The 26796-nt window shown below is 45.7% G+C and overlaps 1 protein-coding gene across 1 annotated transcript in view; it reads right to left on the reverse strand.

Moving 5' to 3' along the window:
* GADD45A (growth arrest and DNA damage inducible alpha) overlaps positions 1–15290 on the reverse strand; it is a 157312-nt gene extending 142022 nt beyond the window's left edge. The window contains exon 1 of the mRNA XM_055585517.1: positions 15148–15290. Coding sequence (XP_055441492.1) covers positions 15148–15248 — 101 coding nt within the window. The 5' untranslated portion in view covers positions 15249–15290. The remainder of the gene's footprint in view (positions 1–15147) is intronic.
* Positions 15291–26796: the final 11506 nt, after the last annotated feature.

Below are 26796 nucleotides of genomic sequence, written 5' to 3' on the forward strand. Positions count from 1 at the left end.
ATAAAAAGCACAGATGTCTGGGCTCACCTCCAGTGGTTCTGATTTAACTACTCTGAGGTGAGGCCTCAGGCCTTGTTTGTTAGGTTTTATTTTTTTAACAGTAAACTTTTTATTTTAGAACAGTTTCAGATTGACAGAATTATTATGAAAGTAATGTGCTGTGCTTAGTCACTCAGTAGTACCTGACTCTGCAACCCCATGGACTGTAGCCCACCAGGCTCCTCTGTCCATAGGGATTCTCCAGTCAAGAATACTGGAGTGGGTTGCCATGCCCCCCCTCCAGGAGATCCTCCCAACCCAGGGATCGAACCCAGGTCTCCCACATTGCAGGCAGATTCTTCGCCATCTGAGCATCAGGGAAGCCCATGACAGCATTCCTATAAACACCATGCCGAGTTTCCCCTACTATTAACATCTTACATCAGTATGGTACATTTGTCACAATTAATGGACCAATACTGATACATTATTATTAACTAAAGCCCATACTTGATTTAAATTTCCTCAGCTTTTCCCTAATGTTCTTTGTTTGTCCCAGGATCCCACCTAGAACTCCTCATTAATCATACCTCCTTAGGCTTGTCTCCTGTGAAAGCTTCTTGGCTTTGGTATTTTTTTAATTCCTCAGCTTATATTATACAACCAGGGTTGAGAACTTCTGGTCTGCAGTCAAAAGAATGAAACTTCTAAGGGTGGGCTGTCTGGGCTCAAATTCTGGCTGGGCTGTTTATTAGCTACGAGGCCTTGGGCACTAAGCAATTCTGTAAAATGGAAATATTAATAGTGCTACTCCATTAGTTGTAAAGGGTGAATGAGGCCAGTGTTTCTCAATGTTTTCACATCATAATACCCAGAGAAAATACATAGTATTTGTGTGATGTATTAACGTAACACACAAGTTCTAGTGGCATAAATCGATGAATCGTCTCACTGCCAGGGATGAAGGGCTCAAAGCTGGAGCTAGACCTGTAGCTCTGCTGTGCTGGGTTAGGAAGTTTTGGACTGATCTGTAAAAGCATTCAGACTCCACCTGAGTGGGACCTCCATAAATATTTTCCATAAACTAAATGAGGAAGAGACATCCCTGTAAGGAGCAAGGAGTAGTGCAGACTGGGGAAGTGATAGTGACAAGGCAAAGGGCAGCGCTTTTGCGGCCGTTTGTACTGACCTGTCGCCTTTCAAAAGCACATGTCTGGAACAGCAAAGAACCCAATCTCTCTTCCCGATGGACTCCAGGTGACCAAACCCCAGGTCACGTCGTTACACTGTGAGGAACAAGAGCAGCCAGGCTGCTGACACATGAGGAATTCAGGGCGCCTGAAAAATTAAGTAGTGCCACTTGGAAACTGAAGATTCACTTCATATCAGGAGCCTCCTCCGAAGAAGATCCTTCCTGCCGGGTACTGCCTCTCTGGCGCCACCTCCTGGTGTCAGCTAGGTAGTTCATGACAGGCAGAACCTGCCAAAACTACGGGTTTTGTGTTGTTTTTTTTTTAATGAAGTTCTTGAATTAAGAAACTTAAGACTTGGGTAGGTCAAATAAAAACAATTTCTAGGAGAAAAAAATAAAAACTCGCAGTAGAAAAAATAGTTAAAACACTGTCTGGGCTATTCCAGAACCCAGAGAATATATTCATATAATTGAAAAATTCTAGGTGCTTCTTTAGTGACCTTTTGAAACAAAATGACCTATCAAAATTTTAATATGTAGTCCTTGATTTTGAGGTTCAAAGGACAAGCTAGGAAGTCTTCAAACCTTGAGCTGAATTAGTCCCAAGGGGAGATTTTTTTATTTTTGAATCAGTTTTTCCTCCTCTAAGAGGTAACAGCAACAGCAGCACCCACCCTCCCATCGCTTCTTTCTGGGCTTGGCGAGTCTGCAGAGCAGCCCACAGCTTTATCCACCTGGGAGCTGAGAGACTGGGAGACTATAGCAAGCACAGCAGCTGGGAGTTGCCGATCTTCAGCAACATTCCCCTCATCTTTCCAGCCAGCCATGAATGCAGTGTTTGGATGAGTGGGATCAAATGTTCTCCCAGCATCTGCTTTTCTGTTCCTGGGCCAGGGCTGCAACCAGCATGGGGGTGGTAGGGCTTCCAGCCCCACACCACAGGCTATGGTTCCCGGAGAGGTCTTATCGCAGGGTGAGGGCTGTGGTAGCCAGGGGCATATTTGTACAGTGCAAAGATACTAAGCATTTTGATCCCAGCCAAGCTTTGTTATTTCAAAGTTGATCTTGGGATCAAGCTCTGGGTTCAAATGTTCCAGTCTATATTTAGTAGCAAAAAGTCTTCCCCCCTCCCAAACCTCTCTTTCTCTAAGTGTGTATGTCTTGAGGCTGAAGAAATTAGAGATGTGAATGATTGTTACCTTGAGATGGTTCTGTCTGCAATTTGCCCACAAACGTGTCAGCACCATCCCTAACAGACAGTACTTGTGCCCTTGAGACCCATAGAGATTCATCGGTGATTTAGAAATAATAATAAATACTGATGTGCAGAAAAGATTTCTTACTACTATAAAGCATTTCTGTGGTCCTCACTGGGGTCACAAAGAGCCAGACACGACTGAGTGACTGAACTGAACACCTTATAGGGAGGTGTGTCAGTGGCAAGAGTTTTATAAGTGACAGACTAGGGCTCAAATTTTAGCCCTGCTGTGTGACCTTGGGTAGATTGCTTAACCTCCCTGAGCCTCCATTTTCTCAGGTGTAAAACTGAGATACAAATGCCATCCTCAAAGTGTTGTTTTGGGAGAATTAAGGACAGTAAGTGCTAAACTGAATGCCCAACACGTGGTAAAAGTGCAATCTTGGGCGGCAGGACTGTGGTTATTCTCACCATAGCTTTGTAGGTGGGTTAGACCTGCTTTACAGGACTTAGAGCTCAAGGACACAGAGTGATCCACATGAATGTCACAGCTCGTGGGGGGCTCAAACTCTGGTTCTCCAGGCACCGAGCCTAGAGCCCTTTCCTCATTCCACATATAGGATGCATTCTCTCCTCTCTGCCAAAGTTGCAGACAATCAGCTGAAGCTCAGACTGCAGGGCTGGAGAAGGAGCCACAGCAGAGGAAGCCACAGCAGGGAGTTCCACCAGTTAGACATGAGCTGGATGCCCGGAGCTCAGGAGCCTAAGGACCTAAACAGTGTCAACAGCAGGGAGGCCCAGAGCGGTGTGTGAGGCTGAGGGCTTGGCAGTAAAGGACAGGCAGCCTAGCAAGCAGCCAGTGCAGGCTGACTTGGGGAGCCATGCGATGACTCAAGAGGCCAGAGGCTCAAGACAAGGACAAGTATGACGAACTCAGAAACGGACAGAAATAGAGGGAGGAAAACTTGATGAGTGGCTCCAAGATCATGTTAATTCAGGATGGCACCTGGCTTCTGGGGTGTGACAAGTGAAAAATCTCTGTCTGTGGTGGAGTCAGTTAAGATGGTCCTTTAGGGGCTTCCCTGATGGCTTAAGTGGTAAAGAATCCACCTGCCAATGCAGAAGACAGGGGTTCGATCCCTGGTCCAGGAAGATCCCCACATGCTGCAGAATGACTAAGCCCGTGTGCTACAACTATTGCGCCTGTGCTCTAGAGCCTGGGAACCACAACTACTGAGCCCACGTGCCACAGGTGCTGAAGTTCACGGGCCCTGGAGTCTGTGCTCTGCCACAAGAGAAGCCACTGCAATGAGAAGCCCATGCACTGCAGCAAAAAGTAGCCCCCACTCGCCACAACTAGAGAAAAGCCTGCGCGGCCGTGAAGACCCAGCATAGCCAAAAAATAAAATTTCTTTTAAAAAGATGCTCCTTTAGGATTCCTTCTGATGACAAAGAAAGAAAGTGTCTTTCTTTTCTTTCTTTAGCAAAATAAGCAATATTTCACAAATAGATTCCTCCAAGTCTCCAGTCAAGGGAGATTAGCTAGGAGAAGTCTAATTTGCTATGATTTAATGTGAGGTGCTCCGGATATCCCTGTGATGCCCACGTGGTGTCCACGTGTCCGTGCAGTACCAGTAACCAGAATCTCTTTCAGCTTGTTTTCCAGAGAACCTGAAGTCATGTAATCTTAGCCTGAAAGGTCATCCAGCTCACATTTCCCCCCAGCACATGAAGCTTCCCTTTCAAAGTGGTCTGAACACCTCTGGTGACAGGAAGCCAACTACCCACCCAAGTCAGCCCTTTACATATATGGACAGCTCTGAATTTTAGAAAAATGTTTCCTTATTATATTCTTTAGTGGCCAGTGACAGAAAAGCAAAACTGAACCTGTCATTAGCAAAAAATAAATTAACAAATAAATAAGGAATCCACTGTGCAGTAAGCCTTTGATGTGCCACCCAGATGAAGGGCTTTTTTAGCACCAGCTTCTGGACAGCTGCCAGCAGGCAACTTTTAACTGGCAACCCCTTCAGGGACTGCTTCCCTGGAACCGTCTTCTTGGGACAACCCACAGCCAATGACTAATCGATTCTGGGGCATAGATGTCTGGGTCATCACCACCTAGGTCTCACCCTGGGCTTGGTCAAAGCTGTCGTCAGAACTGCATTTGGCTTGAGTCCCCGCCTCTGCTCCCTTCCTCAAAACATTCATCCCTAGGACACTCCTTAATAAACATCCTATACCCTAAGCTCTGCCTCAGAGTTTGCCTTCCAGGGAACAAAAGTGTGGTCTACTGGCTCTCCTAACTGGGAGGTCTAGAGGACATCAGGCACAGCTGGCTCCAGGGGCTCTGGAGGAGTGAGCAGGGCATACTGTCTCCCCTTCTCTTGCTTGTGTGTGGCTTTGTCATGACTTCACTTTTAGATACATCTGTGCAGCCTCACGTCCAGTGAGGGGAGAAGCTTTTCCTCAGCAACTCCCTACAAGTTCAAAATGTACTTCTCATTGAACTGATCTGGGTCACAAGCTGATTCTTGGATCAGTCACTGTGGCCAGAGAAGAGGGTATATGCTGATTCTCCAAGGCCAGAATCATACAATCACCTGGATGAAGGGATGGAGTCATTCGCCAAAACACGAAGGCCAAGAGAATGGGAGGGACGGTTCCATGAACAAGAAGTGGGTTCTGGGACGGGAAGAAAGGAAGGCAGAGACCACACAGGCAAACATCACAAAGATCTACCACGATTGCTCTGTGCAGAGGTTCCTGCCCACAGGGTCACTCGGCCTCCTCCACAGGGACCGCCTGCACACCTCCCCCCACATCCTGACTGCCCCTCCATCCATCTCCCATCTTCTCTGACATGGGTTGGTCTTGAGCCCTCTCACCTCTCGGGGCATTTTCTTCTAAAAGCGATCTCTTTTGTCTTTGGTTTCAAAGTGTGCTGCCCAGAATGAAATACAGTTGCTCTTAGAAGTATGTCAGATAATCACGTCTCTCCTTTGGGACATTCTACTTCTGTTAATGAAGTCCAGGAGCAAAAGAATGAGCTTGTCTTGGTGGACATAAAACTTTGCCTTCTAACAAGAAATACGGTTCTATTTATCTGACACCTTGAGTTGCTTTCCCAAGTTCCAGTACAGTCATATATCTTCTCATTCCACAGTTGTGTAGTTAAATTTTTGAATAATATGGCACATAATATGACAATTATATATATATAGAGAGAGAGAGAGAGAAAGAGAGAGAGAGAGAGATTGTATATCGGAACTCATCCTGCTTTGACTTGGTATATTTTATATGACTCTCATGCATATAAAATTACATACGTGAGAAAGATTACTGGACCAGAATCCTGGGTTCAAGCCCTGAGCACCAATACTTACAAGCTATGTGACCTTTGCTGATCACTTAATTACTCAGTCTACACTTCATCATACAGATATGAGTTAAAAATATCTACCTTGCATAAGTCATATATATCAAAATCAATTATCACATATGCTTTCAAAACTATATGTATATGTGTATATACAGTATAATGTGTTTTATATATTGGAAGAAGGCAATGGCACCCCACTCCAGTACTGTTGCCCTGAAAATCCCATGGATGGAGGAGCCTGGTAGGCTGCAGTCCATGGGGTCGCCAAGAGTCAGACACGACTAAGTGACTTCACTTTCACTTTCCACTTTCATGCATTGGAGAAGGAAATGGCAACCCACTCCAGTGTTCTTGCCTGGAGAATCCCATGGATGGAGAAGCCTGGTGGGCTGCCATCCATGGGGTCGCACAGAGTCGGACACGACTGAAGCGACTTAGCAGCAGTAGCAGCAGAGGTGTTTTGTATTATAAAATGTTTTTCTTACTTTTAAGAAATGTTACAGTATAAAATGTTTCCTTACCATAGGTCACAGTTTAAAAATTTGAAGAAAAACATTCCTTCCTGGCCTATACCTGTCTTATTCACCACTGCATACACACACACACACACACACACAGGCACACAAACTGAAACAAAGTTTCATGAACCAAAACTCCCTTTTGTTACCTATGAATAAAGAACAAATAATAAAGTTAAATAGCAAAGATAATTGTATTACTATTCAAATACAATTTAGAAACATTATCCCCAAATAAATAATACAAAACTGCCAAAGGCTGCTCTAGCCCGTTACATCGATATCATAGCTCATCAGTAATCACAACCCAGACAAGGAGGAGGTGATTCCAGCAGAGTGCAGTACATTCAGGGCTGATGAAGCTATACCTCTGGATACCACCTACAGTATGGAAGCCCCAGGGGGGGACACCCAGCAGCAGGAGGTTGGAGCTGCAGAGGCTGGGGGTGAGAGAAGCCTGCACAGATGTGAGAACTGCTGGCAGAAGGGTCTGAAGAGAGAAAAAGAGACCCCTGACCTCTCGCCACTACAGCACAAGAAAAGGGAAGGTAATGTTTCCATCCTAAAATATTAAGGTGAGAACAGGTCATTGAACTGAAAGTTTGCAAGATAAAAACAAACAAAAAAAAACATTTTGACAAAAAATGTATGGATTCTTGTCAAAAATATTAAGTAGGAAAAAAAATGTATACCCAAATAAAAACAAATGAAAATTCAAAACTCTTAAGATCCAAAGAAGGCAATTGTGATCAAGATATTTGATGGGTGGGATGACGTTCAAGGTTAGGCTCTCATACTTCCTTAGGGAGTAGTAAATCAGGCATAATTTATCTAATTGCTCACACTTACTTTTAATCTCAGTGGAAATGAAACTGCTCAAATTACAAAGGTGATAAAGCTTTGAAAAACGTAGACAGGTGTGGTTGCTGGCTCCAGAAAGCTCCTCTTCTCCGTGCCTCCCCTCTCCCGCCTCCCCAGGGCCTGCCACGCTCAGCATTACTCACACCTGCAGACAGTCAGGGCCTCAGGCTGCAGCTCCCAAGTGGAGACAGGGCAGGACTATAAAAAGCACCTCAACCACAAATCAACCACCTTCCAGCTGACTCGGCCTCACACTCCACTTTCCGGCACTCCGATAATTGAGCCTCTGATTGACCTATTTCCTGGTTCAGGTCCATCTCTCTCCTGCCAGGACCTGGCTCCTGAACTTCACCCCCTTTGGCGTGGCATTTAAGCAAAGGTTTTTCTTTCTCCGCTTGGCTCCAGTCTCTGCCTCCACCGTTTCCTCTCTGCATAATCCTTCCACACACCTGCAATTGAGTTATTGCATCAAAGGCCCTTAGATGCCAGATGATCTGAGAAGGAACACGTATTGTTGTTCATTTTTTGGATTCATTAAAAAAAAAAAAAGTCCAAGGAGATCATAATAGACTAATTCTGAAGGAGAAAAGGGGGCCGGGGGTATGTGAGGAAGGCAGCCTCTCTGAGAGAAAGGAGTCAGAGATAGAAAAAGAAGGCTCAGACATTCAACAGGCTACATGGAGATGGAGGTCTTGGAGTGATGAGGTAAAGAAAGGAAGAACCCACAAAACAGTGTTCTTTAAAAAAAAAAAATCTTCTTTGGCTGATTGGATCTTAGTTGGATAAGCAGGATCCTTAGTCATAGCATATGGGATCTAATTCCCTGACCAGGGCAGCCCCCTGCATGGGAGCTCGGAGTCTTAGCCACTGCACCAAAGTCCTAAAACTCTTTCTTTACATCAAAATATTGCTGATGGACTTCCCTGGTGGCACACTAGAAAAGAATCTGCCTGCCAATGCAGGGTGTAGGGATTCGATCCCTGGTCCGGGAAGACCTCATGTAGAGTGGAGCAGCCAAGCCCATGTGCCACACCTACTGAAGCCCATGCACTTAGAGCCTGTACTGCATAAGAGAAGCCACTGCAGTGAGAAGCCCGTGTACCTAGGAACTAGAGATCCCCGCAACTAGAGAAAACCTACATGCAGCAATTAAGATGCAGTGCAGCCAAAAATACATTAAAAATAAATATATTTATTTAATAGTATATACATGCGGTGGCTCAGATGGTAAAGCGCCTGTCTACAATGTGGGAGACCTGTGTTTGATCCCTGGGTCGGGAAGATCCCCTGGAGAAGGAAATGGCAATCCACTCCAGTACTATTGCCTGGAAAATCCCATGGACAGAGGAGCCTGGTAGGCTACAGTCCATGGGGTCGCAAAGAGTCGGACACAACTGAGCGACTCCACTTTCACTTTCACATGTCAAAAAAAAAAAAAAAGACCATTGCAGCCCTGGCCTTTGGGTTATCTCAACACATCAGCTCCTTCCTATCATGTGTGGCCCCATCTGCCTGGGCAGGGTGTCTCCCACCTGGCTCCTCCTTACTCAATCTATAAAGTCACCTTGCTGGTCTCCTGCTTGGGGAGGCCCCCTGCACCCTGAGACAAGCCCCAACCTATTGTAAACCCTCATCCCACTCTTTCTTTTCCTTAGTGTCTCTGTCTCATCATGATTACTCTATTGAATCTGCCATATTTAAGGTCTCTCTTCTCCACTGGGCTTCCCAGGTGGCACTAGTGGTAAAGAATCCATCTGCCAATGCAGGAGAAGCAAGAGTCACAGGTTTGATCCCTGGGTCGGGAAGATTCCCCTGGAATAGGAAACGGCAACCTACTCCAATATTCTTGCCTGGAAAAATTCCATACACAGAGGAGCCTGGTGGGCTACATTCCTTGGGGTCACAAAGAGTCGGACACAGCTGAGTGACTAAGCACGTGCTCCCCTGCTAGATTGTAAAGCCTGCAGAGCAGGGATCACATCTAGCTTCACCTTCTGCCCAACTGTGGCCAATCGCCCCTAGACCTTCCACTCAGGTGAGCCAATGTGTCACAGGTCCATTCCCAGAAAGTGGGTTCTGAGAGGGAGTTCAGGGTGTGGGATGTTTGTGAGGAAGTTCCCTGGGGGATGACCGCTGGAGGAGGGGGAAGGAGCCAAAGATACAGAGGAAGGGCGGAAGCCAAACACAGGCCTGAGGACAGCCTCGGCTGAGGCCAGGAGGCGCCCTGGAACTGGAATGACTTCCAGAGTTAGGGAGTCGGGTGGAGATGATGGGCATTTATACGCAAGCATTGTCGTTCACTAACAGGAGTCACTTGGGAAGAGGTGTGCTTGGGCAGGATGACTTTGGCTATAAAGCCACTCCTGGCTGACGGTCAAAGGTTGTCTGCTGTCTCTGATGCAGCTGAGTTAGAAATTAAAAGGTGTTCCATGATTATCTCATTGTTGGCCATGTTTACCATGGTGGCAGCAGAAGCCGTGAAATGTGCATTTTATTCAACTCTCCATCCATCTGACCACCGATCTCACAAAGATTTGTTGAGTACCTTCTAGGTTCCAGACCCCCACTCCACAGCACAGAAATCGTCTATTCATTATACTTCCACTGGAGGTTTCTCCAAGATTGGAGAAAGTGTGTGGCGGGAATGAGGTGCTAGAACAGTTAAAAAAAAAAAGAAAGAAAGAAAGGTGGAAGGGGGGATAAAAGGGCCCCCAAAGCAAAACCTACCCCTATGGCACAATTTAGGAAAAGGAGCATGTAACTGATGGGCCACTACAGAGCCGCACTCGCCATACACACTTTCATCTCCCTAATGAGTGAGGGACAGTATGTCACATTTCATTAAAGAGAAAACTGAGCCTCAGAAAGCTGATGAAACTTGCTCACAATCATGCAGTATCAAATGGTACCAGATACAAACCCAGCTCTGCCTAAATGCAGGGCTGTTGCTCAACCTTTTGCCTGAAGACCTTGGCTCAGCCCTTGCTGGGAAGCCATCAACCTGGACGTAGAAGGCTGAGATGAAAGTGGGCCTTGTGGCAGCTGGGGAGATACCACCAGCCAGGGATTTGACCAACCAAGTCTGAGCCACAGAGGTCCTCTCTGTCTGCTTCCCTTGTGGGTGAACCCCAACCTGCTCACTTTACCTGGCCTGACCCCTGACTGCTCTCTTTGCAGAATGAGTCAGCTCAGCCCTCCTGACCTTGGGGCTGTTACTCTGATTCCAATAAACCTGGCCACAGCCACAGTGGCTCAGCCACAAGGGCCCATAACCCTTTCTCTGACGCCCTGCCTACTTTTAGGTGAATGAACTCTCAGAGGTCATTCGGATATAGGTTTTCTTGCTCCTGTGGAAATTCCCAAGCCTCCCATTATCTGTGTCCTTCCATGAAAACATGACTTGAGTTGCTAATTGGTAAACTCCTTCAGGGCAGGATCACAGTTCAGCTTTGAATCTCAGCACCTGGTGTATTACCCAGCTAGAGCAAATGTTCACTGTGCATTCATTAAAAAAGTAAAACTGATCAACACACACACAATGAGTAAGGTTACAGCCATTCCAATACTTTGGCCACATGATGCGAAGAGCTGACTCATTTGAAAGACCCTGATGCTGGGAAAGATTGAGGGCAAGAGGAGAAGGGGACGACAGGGGATGAGATGGTTGGATGGTATCACCAACTTAATGGACATGAGCTTGGGTAAACTCCGGGAGTTGGTGATGGACAGGGAGGCCTGGCATGCTGCAGTCCATGGGGTCGCAAAGAGTCAGACATGAGTGAGCAACTGAACTGAACAGAAATTACTAACATGTTCCACTATTTCAGAAAGATCCAGCTTTAGAACATCTTTTATTCACTTAACAAGGACTTAAGGAACACTTGCTAAATGTCAGGTGCTAGAGGCCAGAGAGACATCACTGGGAAAAAAAGTTACAGTTCCTGACTTCATGGAGGTTACAGACTAGTAAAAGAAACCAATATTAAACAAATCATTGACCAAACGGCAGTCATTGTGATGAGCGGCACAGAGAAGTAGCCTGGTGCTATGCAAATTGCATGGGTGCACGGGTCCTAGTCTGGTCCCAAGGGTTGCAGATTTTCCATAGAAAGAATAGTCAAGCTGGAACTTAAAAGATGAATGAGAACTAGCCACTCTCATTAGCTATTTTAAACACAGAGGAAAGTCCAGAGATAATATACCAAACATCTATAAAATCACCATGTAGATTTTTAATTATTAGTATTTTGTCTTGTTTTGGTCAGAACCTTCTTTAAAAAAGAAAAGCTTTACAGACATTGTCAAAGTTCTCTTGGCCCAGTTGGAAGGAAGATAGGTGTCAATTGCATAACCACTAGATTTGTTACCCTGTTGCAGAAATTTTTGCACTATTTTTTATATTTCATAATAAAAATGTTTCAAAAGAAATATTTTATCTAATTTGTTATTCTATAAAATGTAAAATCTAATGAGATAATTTAAAACATGTGATGAAAGAGAAAGTTTTCAAAACAAATATTTGAAAAGAAAAGTAATAAAATTATGAATGATTTTCTTAATAAATATATAAAAAATGACTCAGCCAAAGAGGAAAGAAGTGCCATGACAGCAGGGAAGGTCTAAGGGATTGGAGTATGCCTATGAGGCAAGAGCACTACGTGGACAGAGAAAGGGGACATGGGGATACCGGAGGACATTGAAGAGGAGGGTATAACCAGGGCACTGTGAGCCGTGGCAACAGATTTGCATTTTTTAATAAAAGAAATGGAACATCACCGATTATGTTTAAGCAGGAAAGTAATATAATTAGATTTGTGTTTTTAAAAAAGTCTTTCTGGCTGCTACCTGGAAAATAGATTAGAGAATGTAAGAACGGACATGAGGCTTTGTCCAGGCAAGAGGCTCTGGTGTCTGGTGCAGGGATCATGGTGCTGGCAGCGAAATGCAGAGCAATGGACAGAAGTGAGAGCTCTTCGGAAGGCTATTGGGTTGGTAGGACTTGACGACTGCCCAGTTGTGCAGTGGATTGGGGTGTGCGGGAGGTGAAAGGGAGAGGCAGAGTCAGCGAGGACACCTCCCTGATTGCCTCCGTGATCATCTAGGTAGTTGGCGCCGTCATCGTCTGAATAGGAAACCAAAGAGGAGGGAAAAGTTTAGGAGACAGCTGATGAATTCATTTTAACTGAGTTGGGCTTGTGACGCCAGGCCGATACCCAGATGCTGATAACAAGTTGGTGGTTGGATACAGGGGTCAGAGCTCAGAAGACAGATATGAAATGGAGATTCATGGTAACCACTCCCTCATTGATAGGTGGCATTAAAAGCCTTAGGAGTGGATGTGACCACATAGGGAGAGATTAGAGGGGAAAGAGAAAGTTAAAACTGACAGGACCCAGAGACCAGAACAAAATCTTCACGACACCAGACTCAGAGGACCAGGAGATCCCCACCTGTGCCTGGAGTGGATTCTCCCATGTAGGGCTGAAACTTATAGGATCAACAGTGGATGAAGGTCAGCCAAGCAATTTGAGAAGGCAGCCTCAGGGGATGGAAGAAGTGCTTTTTACTTACACCCTGATAACTCTGAAATAAGGCAGTCCCCTAGAGGGACACCATTGGAACTCTAAACATCCCTTGGGTGAAAAGTCTCCAAGTCCACCTCCCTCCCGTCTGCCTCCTGGACATTTTTTGCAGTATTGAAATGCTCAAGTCCTAGAGGGTTGCTTCTCAAAGCTGAGGAAATCCGATTTCTTAGCTATGAAAGGAAATCTGGCTCCCAAGTGCCAGGGCTCGCCCAGAAAAGCTAACCTGTGCAATCTAGTTGGTTAAATATGAACTTGCCCAACATCAGCACATCACCCCGCCGTCAAGCCTCGAAGTCCCCAAGCTAAATTATGTAAGCTCTGTGGGTTTATTAAGAGCTATTTGTCAATTTAATAGTACAAAAACAAGGAGGAGCCAAATGCTCGACTGAGGCAGACAGATTTATGAAGAGTGTGACTCAGGTGCTTTCTCCCTGCAAGCTCCCTAATAAAATGCTATAGTCAACTGAAGCCTATAAATGTCAGAGGAAAATTAGCTTGTACCTTAGAAGCAGCAGCTCCCAGAAAATAAATTGCGAGACTCTTGATACACACCCACCCACAAGCACATGTACATATCTACACCTGCATAATATGCGTGCACACGTGTCACTTACACGCCTGTATATGTGTACACACCCATGCAGATGTGTGCTGCTGCTGCTGCTAAGTCGCTTCAGTTGTGTCTGACTCTGTGTGACCCCATAGACGGCAGCCCACCAGGCTCCCACGTCCCTGGGATTCTCCAGGCAAGAACACTGGAGTGGGTTGCCATTTCCTTCTCCAATGCATGAAAGTGAAAAGTGAAAGTGAGGTCTCTCAGTCGTGTCCGATTCCTAGAGACCCCATGGACTGCAGCCTACCAGGCTCCTCTGCCCATGGGATTTTCCAGGCAAGCATACTAGAGTGGGGTGCCATTGCCTTCTCCATGCAGATGTGTAGATGTATACAAATACTTGCCGGAAGTGAGAAAAGTACTAGTGGGAGTGTAACTCTTCCCTGTAACTAACACTCCTTTGCACAATTTACCACAATGTGTGTGTTGTGTGTGCACACACATGCACATCCAAGAAGTACAGTACATGTTAAGCAATGACAAAGGTGTGCTAACTAATCTTTCTTCCCCACAATGAAAAGAGCACATGGCTTGGCTCCTAGTATATTTACTGGAGAGGAACAGGGCTTTCTGAAGAAGGTGGCCTCTCAGCCAGGCCTCGAAGGTGGCCTGGGGTTCTAGAAGCTGGAGAGTTGGTGGGAATGGTGTTCTAGGAGGAAGGGAGCAGTCTGAGCAGAGATGGGAAAGTCAGGACCTTAGACATCAGGCTTTCACTGGAGCATCAGGAAAAGCATGAAGGTAAAAATGGACAAGCCCGTCAGGGGCAGGGTCCTACCATGGAGGGTCTTGAATTTGGAGTGAAATAATTTGGATTTCATCTGCAGGACATGGGGAATAGGAGACATTTTAAAGGGTTTCTATGGGAAAGTAACATGCTCAGGATTGTTTCAGGAAGACTAATCCTGCTCATAGGCTGCTGAGAAACTGGAAATGGAAAATTCGGGAGACTGTAACATCAGTCCAGGCCAGAATTTAAAACAGTGAGATTATGATTTTCTCTTAACATAGAAAGATGTTTGCACTTAAATTCTAAGGTTAAGTCAGTTGCAAGTTGATATGTATTATATACATAATCTCATTTTTGCAAATATAAATACACAAACACCTACAATGCACATCTGCACAGGAAAAGTCTGCAAGAAACACAACCAAATGCAAACACTGGTTACTCCTGGTTGATGGGATATTGGATCACTTTTTTAAATTTGATTTTGTGTATTTTATATTATTTTTACAATGAACGTTTTCTTGTGTTAAAAGAAAAGAAAAGGAGGAGAGAGGAGGGAAATGGAATCTGCCTTTACCAACCAGAAAATCCATCCAAGTATTTCCCTAAACAATAGAATCATCCACCTAGGAACTGGACTGGGCCTCTCCCCACATTTAATAGCCCGGAGTCCAGGTCATGGTGACCCGAGCCAGAGAGGAAGCCACCAGAATGGAAAGGACACAGCATTTCCCTCCAGAGGTTTCTAATCACAGTCAGTCCTGGCACTGGAGAGTTAGACAACCTGGTTCAGGTAAAGACTGCCAACAGCAGTGAATCTGGGCTGCAAACTGGACAGGCCACCATGCCGCTCACAGCCTGAGAACACCTTATTGCCAGAAGAGTTCAGGGAATATTATAGACCAACCCTATCACTGAGAAGCACAGAGAAACAGGACGGCGAAAGTGAAAGGGCTTAAAACTCTGCAGCACTTTCTTGTCTAGCGCTCGTTAACTCAGACCACCTCAGAATCACTACTCCAACTCAGCCCAACTCCACCCCTTTTGCAGAATCTCATCCAACCACAGCAAATCATGTTCTCGAGCTCTTACTGTGGACCAGGCGCTGCTCTACGGGTGGAAAGTCCAGCGGCAATCAAAGCGGATTCCGTGGGCCTAACCCGGGGCATTTCATGTCCTTGAAGACGCGCCATACTTCTTCCTCCCTCTGCTCTTCCCGCTCCCCTCCTTCTGCCTTCTTAAACGTAGACTTCACGAAGCTGGAATTTGATTGTTTTTTTTCTCTCAGCTGTGGGCCCAGGGCCCAGAACGCCTGCTCGGCCCATGGTAAGGGCTCCACAAACAATTGTTGAACCAATAGCCTTCACATGTGCTGTGTCTTCAATGGGAATCACACTTCCGCTACCATTTTGTCAGGCTTATTCCACTTAGCTCCTCTTGGCTCAGCTCAAACATCACTCTCTCCTAGAGCTCTCTGGAATTCACTAGATTTTTCTGTTAATGATTCCCATGCCATCCTTGGCTTCTTCTCTTAGCACTTACATCCATGTAATTACATAATTACTTAATCAATCTCTCCTGTAAGTATAGACACTCCATGAATCCTGGGACTGGGCTGGTCTTATTTACTGCTATATATCCTCAGTTCCTGGCTTCCCAGGTGGCTTGGTGGTAAAGAATCCACATGCCAATGCAGGAGACACAGGAGATGCATATTTGATTCCTGGGTTGGGAAGATCCCCTGGGGGATAAAATGGCAACCCAAGCCACCCTTGCCTGGAGAATCCCATGGACAGAGGAGCCTGGTGGGTTACACTCCATAGGGTCTCAAAGAGTCTGACGTGACTAAGTACACCCAAACACACACCCCAGTTCCTAGCACAGAATCTGGTCCAGGGGAGTCACTCAAAGGTTGCTGACTGACTGAAGGAATGCATACAATTTGATGACCACTGAATTCCAGCTGGAATAAAAATAATCATCTTTTCTGTGGCTACTGAAGATGCTCTTGGATAGCTGTTGGCAGAGTGGGTCCCAGCAACCAGGCTAAACCCCAGGGCATTTTTTGCTGCCTGGTCCTGTTTCTGAGAATAAATTCAGGAAACTGGAGGATGCACTGCGGTCACTGACTCATTCAACAAATATTTAGGTGTCATTCAGTTCAGTTCAGTTGAGTTCAGTCGCTCAGTCGTGTCCGACTCTTTTCGACCCCATGAAATTGCAGCATGCCAGGCCTCCCTGTCCATCACCAACTCCTGGAGTTCACTCAGACTCACATCCATCGAGTCAGTGATGCCATCCAGCCATCTCATCCTCTGTCGTCCCTTTCTCCTCCTGCCCCCAATCCCTCCCAGCATCAGACTCTTTTCCAATGAGTCAACTCTTTGCATAAGGTGGCCAAAGTATTGGAATTTCAGCTTTAGCATCATTCCTTCCAAAGAAATCCCAGGGCTGATTAGTTGCGGTACAAAGAAGACTAAAGCAGGCTCTGCTCTGGAGGGGCTTCTAGTTTAGTGGGGGTAATGGAACTAACAAGATAAAGCCACGGGTATGTTGACAACTGTATTAGTTTTCTAGGGTTATCATAATCAAGTGCTGAAGTGAGTTGTTTAGGAATTTATTGTCTCACAGTTCTGGGGGCTAGAAGTCCAAGTTCAGGGTGTCAGTAGGGCCATGCTCCTTCTAGAAGCATAGGGGAAGCTCTGTTCCAGGACTCTCTAATTTGGGAGTTTCTTGGCTTCCGGCAGCATGACTCCAAACTTTGCATGGCATTCTTGTGTATGTGTGTGTGCATGCTAAGTCACGTCAGCTGTGTCTGACTCTCTGCGACCCCGTGGACTGTAGCCCTCCAGGCTCCTCTGCCCGTGGAATTCTCCAGGCAGGAATACTGGAGTGGGTTGCCATTCCCTTCTCCAGGGGCTCTTCCCGACTCAGGGATTGAACCCACGTCTCTCACATCTCCTGCATTGGCAGGCAGATTCTTTACCACCAGCACCACCTGGGAAGCCCTCTTGTCACGTATGTCTGTGTCCAAATCCAGTCATATTGGATTACAGCCCACCTTAAATGACCCTTCAACTTGATTACCTCTATAAAGAGCCTATCTCAAAATGGAGTCACACCCTGAGATACTGAGAACCAGGACTCAATACAACTTTGGAGGAGGAACACAATTCAGCCCAGGACAGAGCCAGTCTGAGAGACGTCTGCACAGAAGCCAGTGGGGCAATAAGAGGAGATAATCCACTCCCAAGGGGTGAGGTGGAGGGTGAGGAAATGTGCATAAAAGGCTTCTCAGATCATGGGAACCTTGGACTGAATCTTAAAGATAGAATGGGTGTTTTTCAAGTCATGTGAGTGTGGAGGTGGGATAGGGTGTGTAGCACAGAGATGGTGGGCAGGAACTAGGGGTAAGGGGTCCATACTTCGTGCCCAGAGGGCATGAGGGATTTGAGTTGCTGGGCTAAGGCCCATGTGTCACTGTGGTCCAAGGGATATCTTCAGGGGAGGCCCACCAGCTCTCCCCTAAGAGACCGAGAAGGTTGCCTTCACTGCTTGGATGAGTTGTCCACCTGCAGGGGCCCTGTTCTCACTAGGCTGGGACTTGATTCCACTGGTCCTCCCCCCACCCCCATCCCGGGGGCCTTCTTCTCCAGGCATCCCAGCATTCAGCAGGCTCACACACAAGACTGATGTATAAACCACAGGATGCCCATGCATGAAATTCCAAAGGGAAAAACGATGGCAGGCAGACAGCACACTCTGGGAGGGAGATCAGATCACTCCTTCCCTGAAGGCAAATCCCCGGGAAGGCCAAGTTGTCACGAGAAAGCCAGTTGATTCACCGATAATGAGAAAATCAATTTTGAAGAGTACTGGAAGTTCACGCTGGTTGGAACACCGTGTTCTTTCCCTGTTGAAAAAGGAGTGCAGAAGCAGCCAAATCATCCAGCGGAGACTGTGAGCAAGGATCGGGGCAGAGGTGATGGTGGAACATTAAACGCATCTCGCAGCTCTGTTGCTCGCGTTGCTCTCCCAGCTAGACAGGTTGCTGTGCCCGGCAAACCACACTGTTCAGGTCTGCCGGCCAAACTTGCTTCCTACTTGGATGCTGAGTGGACGGGCATTGCCAGCATCTGCCCCTGAGACTTGTCATTTTCAGCTTCTAAGTCTGGCCAGTGCCTGCCTCTGACAAGGTGACCCCCACCTCCACCCCTCCATAGTAACTGGGACTTGGTCTACTCACTCACAGTCACCATCAAGCCAGCTTCATCTATCCAAGAACACATTAAACACAATCTCTTGAATTTTTCCCTACAAATGGTTTATCTCAACTTCCAAGTCAGGTATTTCAATGTCTTCCTGTTTAACTAGGTATTAAATATTTTCAATGTTTAACCCTTCACACATTTATTTCAGACTCCTGACTCCTCAGACTCCTGGCTGTCACTTCCTGGGGACAAACACCAGGAAAAAAATATACTTCTTTCTAATTAGGAATTTAATTACCCTTTTTCATCCTGGGCATGGAAACCCTCCCTCTTAGGTTGCAGGAGCCCACAGGGCTTGTGGAATAAGTGGGATTTCATATGCAAAAGAGAGGAAAAGGTTATCTAACTGTCGCATCTTCTGCCGCCCCCTTCTCCTTTTGCCTTCAATCTTTCCCAGCATCAGGGTCTTTCCAAAGATGGTTAGATAACATCACCAACTCAATGGCCATAAATGTGAGCAAATTCTAGGAGACAGTGAAGGACAGAGAAGCATGGTGTGCTGCAGTCCATGGGGTCATAAAGAGTCAAACGTGATTTCTTAGTGACTGAACAACAGTGAGGAAGACAAGTGCTCAGAGCAGGGGGAAGTCTCACCATTAGGCTCAGGCCAGGGATGGATTTTGTTGTGTTTGCATCACAGAGGTCATCTTATCAGAGGGTTAACAACACAAACGCAACGAAACAACACAAATACCATATACAGCTGGGTTCCGATCTCGGCTTTCCCTTAGAGACAGCTCTCAACCTCTCTGAGCCTCTGTTTGTAAAATGGGATAATAATACCTGTATCTCTTGGAAAGATGAAGTAAAATAACACACAGTGCTGCACACACAGTAAGCATTTTTCCTTCCTCTTTACCTTCTGTTTTTTTCCATTATTGGAAAATTTCCCATAAAAGTCTTGTGTGCTAAGTGGTTTCAGTTGGTTCTGACTTTTTGTGACCCCATGGACTGTAGCCCACCAGTCTCCTCTGTCCATGGGATTCTCCAGGCAAGAATACTGAAGTGGGTTGCCATCCCCTCCTCCAGGGCATCTTCCCGACACAGCAATCGAATCCATGTCTCCTGCAAGTCCTGTATTGCAGGCGGTTACCACGGAGCCACTAGGGAAGCCTTGCTAAGTTGCTTCAGTTGTGTCCGACTCTTTGCGACCCCATGGAACCAGCCAGGCTCCTCTGTCCATGGGATTTCCCAGGCAAGAATACTGGATCGGGTTGCCATTCCCTCTCCAAGGGATCTTCCCATCCCAGGGATAGAACCCGTCACATCTCTAATGTCTCCTGCATTGGCAGGTGGGTTTTTAGTACTCCACAAAAATCTCCTCTCCATCCTCCCTGCCCACCCTCAACCACCAGTCAATTCAAAGCAGTGAGAGAGGTCCAGCAGTTAAATTTTCTTCTTTTCTTTTTTAACTGTCTTAAACACAACGTAATATTCACGTCTATGTATTTACTTCCAAGATTTACTTTAAAATAATGCAATGAGGACATGGGGAAATGGAATGTATAGAGGAAAGACGACTGGACATGAGTTGATAGCTGTTAAAGCTGCATAATGGGTACAAGATGATGCTGTGAAAGTGCTGCAGTCAAAATGCCAGCAAATTTGGAAAACTCAGCAGTGGCCACAGGACTGGAAAGGGTCAGTTTTCATTCCAATCCCAAATAAAGGCAATGTTCAAACTACCGAACAATTCCACTCATTTCACATGCTAGCAAGGTAATGCTCAGATCCTTCAAGTGAGGCTTCAATGATATGTGAACCGAGAACTTCCAGATGTACAAGCTGGATTTAGAAAAGGCAGAGGAACAAGAGATCAAATTGCCAACATCTGTTGGATCATAGAAAAAGCAAGCGAGTTCCAGAAAAACATCTATTTCTGCTTTATTGACTATGCCAAAGCCTTTGACTGTGTGGATTACAACAAACTGTGGAAAATTCTTCAAGAAATGGGAGTACCAGACTACCTTGCCTTCTTCTTGAGAAATCTGTATGCACATCAAGAAACAATAGTTAGAACCAGACGTGGAACAATGGACTGGTTCAAAATTGGGAAAGGAGTACGTCAAGGTTGTACATTGTCACCCTGCTTATTTAACGTATATGCAGAGTAAATCATGTGAAATGCCAAGCTGGATGAGGCTTAAGCTGGAATCAAGATTGCCAGGAGAAATATCAATAATCTCAGATATGCAGATGACACCACCCTAATGGCAGAAAGTGAAGAGGAACTAAAGAGCCTCTTGATGAAGGTGAAAGAGGAGAGTGAAAAAGCTGGCTTAAAACTCAACATTCAAAAAACGAAGATCATAGCATCCAGCCCCATCACTTCATGGCAAATGGGTGGGGATACAATGGAAACCATGACAGACTTTTTTCTTGGGCTCCAAAATCACTGTAGATGGTGACTGCAGCCATGAAATTAAAAGATAACTTGCTCCTTGGAGGAAAAGCTATGACAAACCTAGACAGTATATTAAAAAGCAGAGACATCACTTTGCCAACAAAGGTCCATTTAGTCAAAGCTATGGTTTTTCCAAGGGTCATGTATGGATGTGAGAGTTAGACCATAAAGAAGGCTAAATGCCAAAGAGTTGATGTTTTCAAACTGTGGTGCTGGAGAGTCCCTTGGACAGCAAGGAGATCCAACTAGTCCATCCTAAAGGAGATCAGTCCTGGGTGTTCATTGGAAGGACTGATGCTGAAGCTGAAGTTCTAATACTTTGGCCACCTGATGCAAAGAACCAATTCATTGGAAAAGACCCTGATGCTGGGGAAAATTGAGGGCAGGAGGAGAAGGGGATGATGGAGGATGAGATGGTTAGATGGCATCACCAACTCTACAGACAGGAGTTTGAGCAAGCTCCAGGAGTTGTTGATGGACAGGGAAGCCTGGTGTGCTGCAGTCCATGGGGTCACAAAGAGTTGGACACGACTGAATGACTGCACAACAACAATGGGTACAAGGGAATTCACATACCATTCTCTGTACTTTTGTATATGTTTGACATTTTCTATATCAAAATTATTTTTAAAACCATATTGATAAGTTTCTATTTGCTGACAGAGGAGAGAGGGTTTGAAAGAAGAATAAATTCAGACCCTGAGGAGTTCACAGGTGGATGGAAGAGACAGTTGTGATAGTGGTCATTTCAAGCAGAACAGTAAGGAGAAACAGTTCAAGTGGCGGGGTGGTGGGGGGGGGGCGGTCAGTGGAGCACCTGGGGGAGAAGGACAGCTCTCCAGCTTCTGCTCTCCCCCCTAGACCACGTTGCTGGCTTACACAAGCGCAGAGAAGGATTATGTCTGAATGGACATCATTCCTATCATGACCCAGTTCATACATTACCTCCTCCAAGAGCTGCTTCATCCTTCTCTCTTGCAAGTTGTGTTGAGTGCCTTCTTCCAAGCTATGTCTACCTTAGACTTTATGATGCTAAATAGAGTGGTTATATTTGGCTGTAGGGGAGAAGAGGGCAGTCCTCTATGAAAACCATGGGTAATGCAAAGCTCCCATAATTTAGGACCAACCCGGACAGAATGGCACGTTTGTCCGCTTACCAAGCAATGGTGGCGCCCCCGTGTGGCAAAGATGTGAACATCATCTGCAAATGACCGGGTTCACCTGCACTCAACTCAATTTACAAGAATCCTTTCTTTTCTTCAATATTTGCACATAAATGAGACAATATATTCCTACCATACTCCCTCAAATCTTCGGTGTAATTTAAAATTGCACAAAAGTTGACTCCTGAACCACCATTATCTATTTATCCTCTGACAGGCCTTCTTCCTCACCTCTTTTTTCCCAGCTGAGTAGGAGGGAGGGAGGAAGGCAAGACAGAAGGGAGGGTAAGATTAAACAGAGAGACTGAATTCTATTCCTCTCCCCTAACCCCCCAGCTCAGAGGCATGTCACGTGAGAATCTGACATTAGCAATCATCTTTTCTGTGCTGAGAAGTAATTGACATATGCTGCTGCTGCTGTTGCTAAGTCGCTTCAGTTGTGTCTGACTATGCAACCCCATAGACAGCAGCCCACCAGGCTCCCCCGTCCCTGGGATTCTCCAGGCAAGAATACTGGAGTGGGTTGCCATTTCCTTCTCCAGTGCTTGAAAGTGAAAAGTGAAAGTGAAGTCACTCAGTCGTGTCCGACTCTTCGCAACCCCATCGACTACAGCCTACCAGGCTCCTCCATCCATGGGATTTTCCATATACATGATGATAAATCCTAATGCTGTCTAGCTCTCCCATCTTGGGCTTGTCATTTCTCCTTCCAAAACCTTCATTCTCCCATCTCTCATGATTAAGAGCAATACTGACCAGACTTCTGAAGGGTCATAGAAGGGTCATATGAGAGAATGCTGGAGAAAGCCCTTTGAACGCTGTAAAGCTGTGGACTCATGTCAGGGGCACTGTGACCGGCTGGCACAGGGCATCCACAGCCTGGCACTTCCGGGTGACTCACCAGCTTCTTATGTGAGCCCATCTCACCAGGAGGCACTGAGGGTGGCTGAACTAATGTTTGCAAACCACTTTAAAGAGGTGAAGGGTTTTAAAACTGCTTGGATCACTTCGGGTTAGATGACTTCTTTACAAGAAGAGCAAATGTGGACTTTTCTCTTCCTTTTAATTTTCTTTCAAAAAGGGAGACAACTCACTCCCTCATTAGTTACAGTCTTTGAATTAGCCAAGGGAGGGTAGAAGAGTTTGGTGGGGGCAGAGTTATTTAAAATATTACTATCGTTATTTTTAATGGGAAGAGCAATGTGTGTGCTTATTTTTTAAGTGTAAATGATATAGGAGTATAGAAAAAAGGGAAAAGCCCAACTCTTCTAATACTACCTCCATCCCTTCCCAGAGGTGGCCACTGTTTGACAGACATAAGAGATTTCAGTACATATGGCCCTGCAATTTTCTTCTTTCACTTAACCATAAATAGTAGCTTGGTTTTTTCTTTTTACAAAGACGAAAATTTTTAAAGAAATTTACAAAGCAATATAAATGTTTTACCAAGGGGACTACATATTCTGCTTCTTGACACATGCATCCCAATGTCTGTTGCAGCACTATTCACAATAGCCAGGACATGGAAGCAACCTAGACGTCCATCAACCAAGGAATGGATAAAGAAGATGTGGTGCGGGCATACAATGGACTACTACTCAGCGATGAAAAGGAATGAAATTGGGTCATTTCTAGAGACATGGATGACCTAGAAACTGTCATACACAGTGAAGTAAGTCAGAAGGAGAAAAATAAATACCATATATTAATGCATATATGTGAAATCTGAAAAAATTGGTATAAATGATCTTATTTACATAGCAGCAATAGAGACACAGACATAGAGAACGAAGGTACAGATATCAAGGGGGAAGATGGGGTGGGAAGAACTGGGACCTGGGATTGACATATATACACTGCTGCTGCTGCTGTTGCTAAGTCGCTTCAGTTGTGTCCCACTCTGTGTGACCCCAGAGACAGCAGCCCACCAGGCTCTCCCATCCCTGGGATTCTCCAGGCAAGAATACTGGAGTGGGTTGCCATTTCCTTCTCCAATGCGTGAAAGTGAAGTCGCTCAGTCATGCCTGACTCCTAGCGACCCCATGGACTGTAGCCTACCAGGCTCCTCCACCCATGGGATTTTCCAGGCAAGAGTACTGGAGTGGGGTGCCATCGCCTTCTCCACATATATACACTACTACTATGTATTAAATGGAGAAAGCACTGGCACCCCACTCCAGTACTCTTGCCTGGAAAATCCCATGGATGGAGGAGTCTAGTAGGCTGCAGTCCATGGGGTCGCGAAGAGTCGTGTCACTTTCCCTTTTCCCTTTCATGCGTTGGAGAAGGAAATGGCAACCCACCTCAGTGTTCTTGCCTGGAGAATCCCAAGGACGGGGGAGCCTGGTGGGCTGCCGTCTCTGGGGTCACACAGAGTCGGACATGACTGAAGCGACTTAGCAGCAGCAGCAGCATGTATTAAATAGACAGCTAATGAGAACTTACTGTGTAGCACAGGGAATTTTACTCAGTGCTCTGTGGTGACCTAAATGGGAAGAAAATCCAAAAGGAGAGGATATATGTATACATGTAGCTGATCCACTTTCCTGTATAGAGGAAATTAATGCAACATTTTATATATTCTTTAAATTTATTTTTTGATTGAAGGATAATTGCTTTACAGAACTTTGTGGTTTTCTGTCAAACATCACTATGAATCAGTCATAGGTATACGTATGTCCCCTCCCTCTTGAACTTCCCTTCCATCTCCCTCCCCACCCCACCCCTCTAGGTTGATACAGAGCCCCTGTTTGAGTTCCCCAAGACATACAGCAAATTCCCATTGGCTCTCTATTTTACATATGGTAGAAGGCAATGGCACCCCACTCCAGTACTCTTGCCTAGAAAATCCTATGGATGGAGGAGCCTGGTGGGCTGCAGTCCATGGGGTTGCTGAGGGTCGGACACGACTGAGTGACTTCACTTTCACTTTTCACTTTCATGCATTGTAGAAGGAAATGGCAACCCACTCCAGTATTCTTGCCTGGAGAATCCCAGGGACAGGGGAGCCTGGTGGGCTGCCGTCTATGGGATCACACAGAGTCGGACACGACTGAAGTGACTTAGCAGTAGCAGCAGTGTAAGTTTTCATGTTACTCTCTCCATACATCTCACTATCTCTTCCCCAGTCCCCATATCTATAAGTCTGTTCTCTATGTCTGTTTCTCCATTGCTGCCTTGCAAATAAATTAACCAGTACCATCTTTCTAGACTCCATATATATGCATTAGTATACAATATTTATCTTTGTCTTTCTGACTTACTTCATTCTGTATAATAGGCTCTAGGTTCATCCACCTCATTAGAACTGACTCAAATGTGTTCCTTTTCATGGCTGAGTAATATTCCATTGTGTATATGTACCACAACTTCTTTATCCATTCATCTGTTGATGGACATCTAGGTTGCATCCATGTTCTCAGTTCAGCTCAGTTCAGTCACTCAGTTGTGCCCGACTCTTTGTGACCCCATGAACCGCAGCATGCCAGGCCTCCCTGTCCATCACCAACTCCAGGAGTCTGCCCATGTCCACTGAGTCAGTGATGCCATCCAACCATCCCAGCCTCTGTTGTCCCCTTCTCCTCCTGCCCTCAATCTTTCCCAGCATCAGGGTCTCTTCAAATGAGTCAGCTCTTTGCATCAGGTGGCCAAAGTATTGGAGTTTCAGCTAGCTATTGTAAATAGTGCTGCAATGAACATTGGGGTACCATGTGTCCTTTTTAATTTTGGTTTCCTCAGGGTATATGCCTAGGACTGGGATTGCTGGGTGGTTTTATTCCTAGTTTTTTAAGGAATCTTCATGCTGTCTTCCACAGTGGCTATATCAATTTACATTCCCACCAACAGTGTAAGAGGGTTCCCTTTTCTCCACATCCTATCCAGTATTTATTGTTTGTAGACTTTTTGATGATGGCCATTCTGACCAGTGTGAGGTGATATCTCATTGTAGAAACTAAGACAACATTTTATAGCAACTATTCTCCAATAACAATTTTGTTTAAAACGACCTGTTTTTGCAGGCAATATCAACTCATGGAATGTCATCCTAGCATCTGAGGGAAAGGATGCCCTGTGCCAACGTTGTCGTGTTTGTCCTCCAAAACTAGAATGTGAGCTTCCCAGAGCCTAGCACAATGCCTGGCACAAATCAATGTTTGCCAAGCGAATAAACGAATGGCCTGTGATTCCACAGAATTAATCCCCACTGGGGCTTTCTGTGCTGCACAGCATCCTGCTTTCCTAGCACTTTCGCACATTGGGTCACTCTGGCCTCAAACAATCCTCTAATTTGCGTTGCACTTTGTATTTCATTATATTGTTATTTTGTATTGTTATTTTTCAGTCGCTAAATTGGGTTCAGTCTTTGCAAGCCCATAGACTGTAGCATACCAGGTTCCTCTGTGCTCCATTATCCCCAAAGTTTTCTCACATTCATATCTGTGGAATTGGTGATGCTACCTAAAACCATCTCACCCTCTGCCACCCTCTTCTCCTTTTGCCTTCAATCTTTCCCAGCATCACGGTCTTTTTCCAGTGAGTCATCTCCTCTCATGAGGTGGCCAAAGTATTGGAGCTTCAGCTTCGGCAACAGTCCACCAAATGGTTATTTTACAGATGGAGAAACTGAGTCCTAGTGAAGTCACAGAGCTGGGCCCAGAACCCAGGTGTTTTCTGGTCGCACCCGTTCTTTGTATTCAGCAGTGCCTGCATCTACTACATGTAATGTCAGCGGATAACAGAATCAGGTGAATGTCTACACAGCTGACACGTCTACACAGTCTACACACCTCACTTTGAGGTGAGGAGGGTTAATCCTCTTCAGTGTGTGAGCTAGTAGGGCTACTTTAGGTCAGGCACACTAAACTTAACGAAGGCCTCTGGTTTGCAAATCCATCTTCTGCCA

Source organism: Bubalus kerabau, chromosome 6 (genome assembly GCF_029407905.1).
Source record: "Bubalus kerabau isolate K-KA32 ecotype Philippines breed swamp buffalo chromosome 6, PCC_UOA_SB_1v2, whole genome shotgun sequence".
Classification (NCBI taxonomy): domain Eukaryota; kingdom Metazoa; phylum Chordata; class Mammalia; order Artiodactyla; family Bovidae; genus Bubalus; species Bubalus kerabau.